The sequence below is a fragment of the Physeter macrocephalus genome, chromosome 12 (genome assembly GCF_002837175.3).
Source record: "Physeter macrocephalus isolate SW-GA chromosome 12, ASM283717v5, whole genome shotgun sequence".
NCBI classification, from domain to species: Eukaryota; Metazoa; Chordata; class Mammalia; order Artiodactyla; family Physeteridae; genus Physeter; species Physeter macrocephalus.
In genome coordinates, this window is record NC_041225.1 from 45,503,136 (window position 1) to 45,514,113 (window position 10,978).

A 10,978-nucleotide genomic window follows, 5' to 3' on the forward strand; every position below is an offset into this window, starting at 1 on the left:
TAAAAAATGTGAAAGCAGAAATAAAAAACTCAATGGAAAGGTTAGAACATAATGTTGGTGAAATCACCCAGAAAGTAGAGAAAAACAAAAACAAAACTCCAACAACGTCAGCAATGTAAGTGCTCAAAGTTTACAGTAAATTGTAATGATGTTATATAACATTATCATGGTGTAAATTACTTATTCTCACGTTACTGTACAAATACTCTGTGGTGCTGAGCACACATCCTGCCTGGCATTTGCATGTGACATGTGACCATGTGTTACAGTGGGGTCCTGGTTAGTACAATTTTAAGAGAGCAGAGAAGTGTCAATTTAAAGAGAACTAGTTTAACCTTCTGATTAATAACATACTGACAAGAACTTTAAATATAGTCATAGATAGGTAAGCTTTATTCCAATGTCTACATAAAAATGAGGTGATGTCGAACAGGAAACGGTTTTTCCGAAGGGTTAAAATCTATCACACAACAGAACTTGGTCCTTTTCCCTTTAGTTTGTCTCTCAGTTCAGTTGGCTGACACATCATTATTAGTGTCCGCCCTCACTCATCGTTTTCACCACACACAATATCTAAAAGTCTTCGGGTGGCACTTCCTCTTTCTCTGGAAATCTCTTAAACTGCTTTCAGTTACAAGAGATGGGCAAGGTTTTTATCTGCTCACGCTCTACTCCACTGGAGACAAAAACACATCCCTGAATTCTCTTGTTTAAATTGTGGCTGTTGGCAAAGTGTCCAGGTGAAGAACTTAACGCTAACACACAAAGGACACAGTATAATCTCTGTATAATAGTGACTTCGCTTCAACTTTTTCTCATTAAAGAATTATTTTTATTATCTCTCCACAAGGAAGTTATAAAAAATACCTGTAAAAACATTGAAAAGGCTCTTAAAAGTCCTGGAATGAAAAATTCTGCAGTATAAATTATGATACATCATCTATGACTCGCAAATAAGAATAAAATAAATTCTACAAGCTAGAATTTCTGAATGATTTTGATAGGAATTTACCAGAAGGAGCCAGAACATCAAACCTTAACGATTTCCTGTTTTCATCCCAATTGAGTTTTTGAAAAGCTATATAATCTGTTGACAGGCACAATCCACACAGGAACTTGCTGCTGCCACTAAGGATGAAATCAATCTGAAGGATGGAGATTTGTATGCTGGATGCACCAGGCTCTTCCATGCAACTGGTTGAAGTGGTCTTCTCTTATTTTTTCCCTTATGTTTTAAATAAAAGTAAATATACATATGGTAAAAATTTTAAATGGTACAGAAAGATCTAAAATAATCAGTAAATATCCTTTTCTCTCATAACCTAGAAAATCTGATGTCTTCCAAATCATCAGGTGTGTGAATAATTTGCAAAGTGAAGTCAAACTTGGAGTCTCTTCATCTGAAAATTATTGTCAGGACTTTTGGAATGTGTTGCTTCTGTCATGTATTACCTCTGTTACAGAGGAAAGCCATGCAGTCTTCTCCTTCTTAAAAATACCTGATTACAAAAGCAACACACACACTCTGCTCAGAGACAGCAAGTCCAGGCAGCACCTTGTACTCCGTGATCTGGTCCTAGTTACAGGCAGAGTCCCTGGTATCATCCCTGAAATACAGGAATCACAATTACTAACAAGACATTTTCAAAAATAAGAACTTTGTTTTAATCAAAATGAGGTCATCTGGTCCTTGTAAAATGGAGAGGATTAACCCTGTCAGAGATTCAGGTTGTCTGGTCATTACTTAATTGAAAAATATCTTTATTTAACATTGTACAAAAGGGCATGAGCCACAGAATCCCAAGCATTCAAGTTAAAACTAGGTCAAACCTTTCCTAGAGAACAAAGGGAAGGCGAGGCAGCAAAGGACTAAGGATGGAGAAGGAAGATTCCTTCACAGAAACTCCCACCACAGTGATGAGAAGCTAGGTGTTTTTCCCCCAAAGTGCACTCACTCTCTGGTGAGCAGGAAAAGCTTACAGAGTCACGGGCAGCAGGAGCTCAGCCGAGCCCTTCCTGAATGCCTCGGATCCTCCTGGCCAGCTGCACATCCTTCGGGAAGAGAGTGACACGGCCGGCATGTAAGGAGAGGAGATAGGCATCCTCAAAGAGATGAACTAGAAACGCTTCTGCTGCCTGTGGACAGAAAGAAAAGCAGAAAGACTGACACAGATGAGGGGGCATGGGCTGCTTTTTGCTGAGAGACCTGCTAAACTCAGTCTCTAAGGGCTCAAGGACTGTGGGGAAGGATTATTCACAGAATGAGACTGAACTTTGTCTGGGAATTCCACTACCACCAAAGGAGAACCTAGCCTCCAAACCCTGGGTGTTCCTTGTTGTTCTTTTCAAGGAGGTGAGATTTAGCCTTGCCTTTCTCCCATACTCACCCCTCACCCAACTGTACCTTGGCCCCCTTCTTACCTCTTGCAGGGCCAACAGGGCCTGGGCTTGCCAATTGAAGTCCACACCACGAGTGAATATAACACATATTTCTCTTGCCTGCGAAGGAGTGGGGATGGGGAGCAAGGGAGAAGGGGATTGGGGAGGAGCAGAGTAAAAGGAGATTCAAGAGAAGACAGACTCTCTCCATGAGTCTCCATGAATCTTCATTTCCGTTATTCCTTCCTGGCCCTTAATCATAGAACCTAACTAGTAGCTGGTGTCAACTCCAGGGAGCTTAGAGACTGGCCCGTCTCTCCTCATTGGTGGTGGGGAGAGGAGGAGACTATCTCTCAGGGCAAGACAAGGGACGAAAGGGTGGTTGGATGAGAGAGTTCCTTTTACGTAATCAAAGAACACAGTTCAAAGGTGGTAGGGGTTAGAAATTAATTCTGTAAAGAATTAGAAGGTGCCCTTGGTGGGCTCATGTTTTCAGAAGATGAAGAGTCCCCGACCAGGCTAGAGAAGAGGTCCCTTGCTATTTGGGCAAGAGGCGATAGGGGCCCAATACCTGGGAAATTTAAAGAAAGGAGGCGGCATGGGGGTTGGCGGGAAGCTCCCTGGAGCTCACCAGGCGGCTGAAGGGGTTCTTCCTTAACAACAGGTGTGTGCTCTTCTGAAGAGTTCGGATCTCCTTCAGCACCCGATGTCTCCGGCGAGCAGCTGGACGGGAGGAAGCACCTGAGCAAAAGAGTTGGGTCATAGAGCAAAATGCAGTGGAAAATGGTGGTGCACTGCAACCTGGCTGTCAAACTATCAAATCATAGACTGTATATAATTAGGCTCCCCAAAAGCAGGGATTTTTGTCTATTGTAGTCATTGCGGTTATCTTCAGCAACTGGAGAACAGTGGTTGGTGCTAAATAAATTTTTGTTAAATGAATGAATAAGTGATCCTTTGAGGGTCCTATTGACCCTCAGTGATGATCCTCTGAGGGTCTTATTTTAAATGCCGACTCTTCCATGAAGCCTTTCCTGACTCCCAAACCCTTCCAAACCGATGGGTCACTTCCCTCCTCTGGGCCCACAGTACTCTGTGCACCTCCTCTATCTTTCCCACCTGGATTGGAAACCCAGTTTCCAATTTTGTTTTTAGGGTTTTTTTGGCTCTGCTGCGCAGCACGTGGGATCTTAGTTCCCCAACCAGGGATCGAACAGGCGCCCCCTGCATTGGAAACACGGAGTCTTAACCACTGCACCACCAGGGAAGTCCAATTTTTAGGTATTTTTTAAGAGCTGGAAGGAATCTGAGAGATTATCTAGTACAATTCCCTTGTCTCTGTTATCCTGAGGCCCAGAGAGGTTAAGACAGTTGGCCAGAACACGTTAGCGGCCAAGGTGGGAGCTCAGAAGTGGCATAACTCAGTGCCAGTGTCGGGCCTTTGGGCTATGAAGTCAGAGCCTTTGGCTCAAAGCCTAGTTTCAACAAGAACAAAAAAAGACAAAAAAATCTTAAAAGCATTCCTAAAAGTAGAAATCAAAAAGGTCAAACTCTGGGGCTTCCCTGGTGGCGCAGTGGGTGCGCGTCCGCCTGCCGATGCAGGGGAACCGGGTTCGCGCCCCGGTCTGGGAGGATCCCACATGCCGCGGAGCGGCTGGGCCCGTGAGCCATGGCCGCTGGGCCTGCGCGTCCGGAGTCTGTGCTCCGCAACGGGAGAGGCCGCAGCAGAGGGAGGCCCGCATACCACAAAAAAAAAAAAAAAAAAAAGTCAAACTCTGATCAGAAATTAAAAAAACAAGAATATAAAAAATAAAAATTCTTCTAACTCTCGTGTTAAAGAGGAAAATTCACTGAAATTAGACTATTTAGAAATGAATAAAAATGAAAAGTCTACACCTTAAAACTTAAGCGATATAGCCAAATAGTCCTAAAGGAAAATGTTCAGCCTCAAGATCTATCTACGAGAAAAGAAGAACATTAAAAGATAATTCCACTAAGTGTTCAACTCACGTATTAGGAAGAGAATTATTAAAGTAAATCAAAAGAAGGTAGAGCAAAAGAAATATTAAAGATAATAAACTAACTTAATGAAAAAGAGTGTAAAACGAAAAAAGTACAGCTGGCTCCATAAATTAAACCAAGGACCAATAAAAGCAAAATGAATCTCTGAGAAGTTGAACAAATAAAAAAAAGAAGAAAAAACCCCACGAAAACTAACATTTTGAAGAAATGTTATTCATGGTCCAGCCAAGAAGAGAGAATCCACATCAAGTAGCTGCATAGAAGGGATTTAATATGGTGAACTAATTGCCAAGTGTTAGACAAGCTGCCAAGAGCAAATGGGGACAGAGGGGCAATGCAGAGATGCGCTGGCAGTGGAGACTTTATCCCAGGGGCCAAAGAAACAGGGGACTTTTTAGAAAGAGGGAGGCCCTACACCCAGGAGATGAGCTACTGGCACCTGCCTCCCTCTTCACCACCAGTCCCCAATCCAGTCGCTGGAAGCAGCCTTTAATAATCAGACACGGCAGTCACAGAATGGAAAGATGAACACAACTAAAGATCACCAAGCAATGTAAAAAGGCCAACACCATGAAAGGAAGGGACCAAACTCATCAAACAAAATAACCAATACCAGAGGGACTTGAGTTATTACAGAAAAGAGAGAAAGAAAAACACACATAATAACCTCAGAGGGGTAAGGGAAGATGTGAAGTCTATGACTCAGGAATAAGTGCTTGTGAAAAGTAACCAATTAGAGAGATCATGGGAAAGAACTGGGATTAAACATTCAATAGTTGGGTCTTAAAATCCGACATAAGGAGTTGGGATTTAATTCTAAGGTAATGGGAAGCCACGGAAGAGCTTTAAGCAGGACGGAGAGATGATCCACTTACATTTAAAGATCATTCCAGTTGCTGTGTAAGGAAAGAGCCGAAAAGGGACAAGAGTGGAAGGGAAGTCATAGCCAGGTCAGGGTGCTGGGGGCTTGGACTAGGCTGGTGGGAGTGGAGAAGGCAACGAGTGGCATGGTTAGGATGCGACGTGGAGGTGGAAGTGCCTGAGCTTCCATTTGGATTGCACGGACACGGGGGCGAGATGAAAAATCTCTCCCGGTTTTCTGGCTTAAACAATCCTGTGAGTGGCTATGCCATTTCCTGAAATGGGGGAAACCGGGGATGAAGCGGCAGGAGGGGAGTAACCAAAAGTGTGCTTTTAGATGTGTTTAGTGTGACATACCCAAGAGTCTTCGAGTAGAAAGGCCATTGGATGTAGGTGTGCGGGGTCAGAGGAGAGATGTGGGCTGGAGCTATAAATGTGAGAGCTTCAGCGTATGAATGTACTGGAGCCACGGGGAGGAATGAGCCCACCTGGGGAAGGGAAAGAAAGGAAAAGTAGACCATGGAAGTCCAACATCAACATGCTGAAGAGAGGTGGCACAGGCAGTAAAAACCACTGAGCAGAAACTGCAGAGCGTGTGTATCACAGAGCCAGGGGGATGGAGTGTTTCGAAGAAGAAATGACCCACTGTGTCGAATGCTTCTGAGAGACAGGGTAAGAGAAGGACACAGGCATGTCTAATAAAGTTGGCAACATGAAAGTAGCTGATGACCTTCACAACAGCAGTTCAAGGGTACTGGAAGGGTAGTGGTTGTGGGGAGTCAGACTGGAATGGGTTGAAGGGTGTCTGGGAAGAGGGGAAACAGACACGTGTGTAGACTTAAGTCTGGCTGTTTTAAAAAGGGTAGCTGTGGGGCTTCCCTGGTGGCGCAGTGGTTGGAAGTCCGCCTGCCAGTGCAGGGGACAGGGGTTCGGGCCCTGGTCCGGGAGGTTCCCACACGCCGCGGAGCAACGGAGCCCGTGCGCCACAACTACTGAGCCTGCGCTCTAGAGTCCACGAGCCACAACTACTGAAGCCCGCGTGCCTGGAGCCCGCGCTCCGCAACGGGAGAGGCCGCTGTGATGAGAAGCACGCGCACGGCAACGAGGAGTAGCCCCCACTCTCCGCGACTAGAGAGAGCACGCATGCAGCGGGGAAGACCCAACGCAGCCAAAAATAAATAAATTAATTAAAAAATAATAATAAAATAAAAAGGGTAGCTGTGAAGGGCAGAAGTGAGAAATGGGGAGTATGAGGGAGCCGCGGATGTGGGGTGCCCTTTTCTTTAGAACAGAAATAGCAGAGCACATTTGCCAAATGCCGATGTAAGGAGCATGAGTTTACTTCCAAGTGCAGGAGGTAAGGAAAACAGAAAGCCCCTGGGAAGGTGACAGAAGAATATGACCAAGAGCTCATGTAGGAGGAGGAGTGGCTTTTGATGGAAAGGGGTCACCTAGGTTCTCTGTTGTGAGAAGATAAAGGGGAATCCAGTCTGGAGGCTTCTATTATCTCAATGAAGCATGAGGCAAGGTCGTCCTGAGCTGAGCGTGAATCAGGGGACTGGAGTTGAAAGGATGCTTCTACATCCGGAAGCAACAGTGAACATCATATGTAACAATATTCCTGTTAAAATTACAAATGAGACAAAGATGACCAAAACATTGCTCTTATTTCAACACTAGTCTCAGGGCCTCACTAACAATAAAATAAGAAATAAAATGTATAAAAATGAAAAGAAGACTCAAAAGTCATTATTTGCCAACAGTATAATGGTCCACTTAAAAATTTCAATTAAAGCAGCTGAAAGACTATTAGGATTAACAAGAGAATTCAGCAAGTTAGCTAGATGCAAAGGTTATTTATGTTAAGGAAAGAAAAATAAAAAACAACTCATTCACAATAGCAACATCTATAAATAACCAATAATACTTTCTTCACCCTGCTCTTAGCTGTGGAGCAGAAGACAAGTAAAGCAGTTGCTGCCACGGTTCTTGTTTGTGGGTACCCCATCCACCAGACCACAGCACAGAAACTAAGGACCACAGACCAGCCTTGTTTCCGGGCATGCTACCTCTGGAAGGGAGCAAGGTGAGAGCACCGGCTGAGTTAGGGCACTTTGGTTAAGGACCAATACAGCCACTCACTGAAGGAAAAAAACAAAACAAAACAAAACACCAAAAAAACCTGGAAAGGCAGCTTCTAAAATTAGAACTGTTGTTTTAAATTGTCACAAAAAGCAGCCAATACTTTTGCATTTGAAAAAAGCACAAACACCGATTTTTAAAAATCCCGTGTCTGTGGGAACAAGCTGGGTGACCTTGTTCAAATTATCAGGTCTGTCTGCACTTCAGTTGTCTCATCTGTAAAATGGGCACAATATAAATTTGAGTTAATTCATATAAAGAGTTTAACACAATGCCTAGTTAGTGGTAAGTACTCAATACACGTTAGTAGAATCAAGAATACTGTCTGGGCCAGTCCTTTCTCCTCTTCAGAACTGCCTTCTCCAGTCCCTCCCCGGTCTTGGACCTTGGGCCGTCCCGGAGCGGATACTGGACGGCAGAACCCCTTTGCCCCCCTGCAGAGGAAGGCCAGCGGACAGGGAGTCGGGAGACTGGGCTGGACCCCAGGCTCAGCAAGCGAGCATAGGATTTTTCGTCTGTGAAATGGGCACGCGGACCCGGCCGTACCCACCTCACAGACAGGCTGCAGGAAGGCCGGCTCGGAGGGAAAGGGATCACGGCGGGTTACCTAAGGATGGGCCCGGCCGGGGGGCGGCGGGAGCCGGACTCGCGGCGCGCCTCCTTGGGGCTTCGGGCTTGCGGATCCGGCGGCGCGGGCCCATGGCTGGCGCTCAGGGTTGCGGACCGCGGCTCCTTCTCGGCCTTCCGGGTCCAGAGGCAGAGGCTGGGGTCCAGGGGAGGGCCAGCAGCGCCCCGGCCGCGTGCCCCGGCTGGGTGGCGTTCAAATTGCCCGCTTCGCGGCGGATTCACTGCTGGCGTTTTTTAAAAACCGAATCCAGCGACTCCCAGTGGCTGCCTCTGGAACGCTCCTGGCGCAGAGCGATTGCGGGGAGGACCAATGAGAGCACAGGATGAGAGGCTACCGGCGGCGGTGATAGGAGAAGACAGCGCGGACAAGGCGGATCGATGGTAGGAATCAGCCAACGGGAACTTGGAAAAGTGAAATGAGGCGGGAACTGCTCCAGTCCTCCGCTCCCTGGGGCAGGATCGCATCTTTGATGGATCAGACCCAGGTCCTCCGGTGCTCTCTGGTCGAGAAATGAAAGCTCGATTATGAAGATGTAGCTGGTGCGTGTGTAGAACGCGTTTCTCTAGACGAATCACCTTGCGCAAACATTTTATGTTTTGCTCTATCAATCTTGAGGTGGGTTTTAAAGATGAGGAGACGGGCCCACGGAGAATGTGACCATCCCATGTCTCGCCTGAGACCAGGAGCAGCCCATGAATATGACTCAGAAGTCAGCTTAACTGCATGAACCTTATTGATGATTAGGGTCCTGGGACAGCCAGGATGGGGCCTCTGACCATGAGGTCAAGCAGGGCAGGCCTCAGCTCTATTTTTGGATCACACTCTCCAGCATTTTCGTAAAAGGGAAATGACCCCTTCCTTTCCTGTTGGGGATAATATGTATTGAGGTCAAATGTAAAACTAGGTAGTTAGAATAAAGGGGATTTTATATTCTACACTTTTTTTTTTTTTTTACATTATCTAGATGTTCTACAGTTAACATGCACTGTAATCAGGAAATATGTTACAAAATCAGTGATTTTATGGAACCCTTGTTCACTGCTGGTGGGAACGCAAAATGGTGCGGCTACAGTGGAAAACAGTATGGCATTTGGTCAAAAAATTAAACACAGAATACCATATGATCCAGCAAGTCCACTTCTGGGTGTATATTCAATTAAAAACAGGGTCTTGAACAGGTATTTGTACACTAAGGCTCATAGCAGTGTTATTCACAATAGCCAAAGATGTCCAAGTGAATGAATAGATAAATAAAATGTGCTATATACATACAATGGAATATTATTCAGCCCTATGAAGAAAGTAAATTTTGATATATATTACAATGTGGATGAATCTTGAAGGTATTATGTTAAGCAAAATAATGAGATACAAAAGGACCAATATTGTATGATTCCACTTACATGAGGTGCCTAGAGTAGTCAAATTCATAGACAGAAAGGTAGGATGGTGGTTGCTAGGGGCTGGGGGAAGGGAGGAAAGAGGAATTATTGTTTAATGGGTACAGAGTTTCAGTTTGGGAAGATGAAAAAGTTCTGGAGATGGGTGATGATTGCACAACAAATGTGAATGTTCTTAATGCCACTATATTGTACTCTTAATAATGGTCAATACGGTGAGTTTTATGTTGTGTATATTTCACCACAATAAGAAAGAAAGAAAGAAAGGGAGAAAGAAAGAGTAGAGGAGGAGGGAAGGGAAGGGGAGGAAGGAAGGGAAAGGAATGTTTGGTTGAACCCATTGAGATGCAGTCAAATCACAGAAGGATAGTTGTTTTTCAGTGACACAGAGGCAAGAAGTCCTACTACACCAGTCCTCAGGACCCATTAATCAGACAAAGCAAATCTTCACTCACTAATTCTGCTTTAGACTTCTTTGCTGCTTTAGACCACCTTCTGCTTTGCTCCATTAGAAATAAGTAGCAAAGGTAGAAAATAGAGGGGTGGTTGTTTTTTTTTTTTTTAAGATTCCACATATAAGTGAGATCACACAGTATTGTCTTTCTCTGACTGACATTTCACTTAGCATAATGCCCTTGAGATTCATCCATGTTGTCGCAGATGGCAAGATTTCTTTCTTTTTATGCCTGAATAATATTCCATTGTGAATATATATATATATATATACCACAATTTCTTTATCTGTTCATTCATTGATGAACACTTAGATGTTTCCAAATCTTGGTTATTGTAAATAATGCTGCAATGAACACAAAGGTGCATATATCTTTTCAGGTTAGTGTTTTTGTTTCCTTTGAATACCCAGAAGTAGAATTGCTGAATCACATGGTCGTTCTATTTTTAATTTTTCCAGGAACCTCCATACAATTTTCCACAGTGGCTGCACTAAGTTACTCCCACCAACAGCACACAAGTCATCCCTTTTCTCCACATCCTCCCCAAAACTTGTTATTTCTTGTCTTTTTGATAATAGCCATTCTAACAGATGTGAGGTGATATCTCACTGTGGTTTTGATTTGCATTTTCCTGATGATTAATGATGTTGAGCATCTTTTCAGGTCCCTGTTGGGCATCTGTATGTCCTCTTCGGAACAATATCTATTCAGATCATTTGACCGTTTTTATTTTATTTTTGGCCGCGCCGCAGGACATGTGGGATCTTAGTTTCCTGACCAGGGATCGAACCCGTGCCCTCTGAATAGAAGTGCGGAGTCTTAACCACTGGACTGCCAGGGAAGTCCCCATTTGCCCATTTATAAATCGAATTGTTTATTTGTTCTCACCATTGAGTTGTATGCATTCTTTATATATTTTGGATATTAATCCATGATCAGATATATAATTTGCAAATGTTTTCTCCCATTCAGTAGGTTGCCTTTTTATTTTGTTGATGGCTCCCTTTGCTGTGCTGAAGCTTTTTAGTTTGAAGTGGTCCTACTTATTTATTTTTGCTTTTGTTTCCTTTGCTTTTGGTGTCAGATTAAAA

At 44.2% G+C, this 10,978-nt stretch overlaps 2 protein-coding genes across 3 annotated transcripts in view; one reads left to right on the forward strand and one right to left on the reverse strand.

Annotated features, from left to right (window-relative positions):
• Positions 1–372: 372 nt before the first annotated feature.
• CENPA (centromere protein A) lies at positions 373–8,224 on the reverse strand. Of its 2 annotated transcripts, XM_007108414.4 has the most exons (5): positions 8,012–8,222; positions 3,011–3,120; positions 2,422–2,499; positions 1,981–2,136; positions 373–1,607 (listed from the first exon to the last, which is right to left on the reverse strand). In XM_007108414.4, the coding sequence occupies exons 1-4, from the start codon at positions 8,103–8,105 to the stop codon at positions 2,002–2,004; spliced, it is 417 nt and encodes a 138-aa protein (XP_007108476.1). In that variant the 5' UTR covers positions 8,106–8,222; the 3' UTR covers positions 373–1,607; positions 1,981–2,001. The 2 variants fall into 2 exon arrangements, with proteins under 2 accessions (XP_007108476.1, XP_007108477.1); XM_007108415.4 differs by lacking the exon at positions 2,422–2,499 and having other exon boundaries at positions 8,012–8,224.
• Positions 8,225–9,635: 1,411 nt separating this feature from the next.
• Positions 9,636–10,978, forward strand: part of DPYSL5 (dihydropyrimidinase like 5) — a 21,560-nt gene continuing 20,217 nt past the window's right edge. Inside the window, exon 1 of the mRNA XM_028496585.1 lies at positions 9,636–9,647. Coding sequence (XP_028352386.1) covers positions 9,636–9,647 — 12 coding nt within the window. The remainder of the gene's footprint in view (positions 9,648–10,978) is intronic.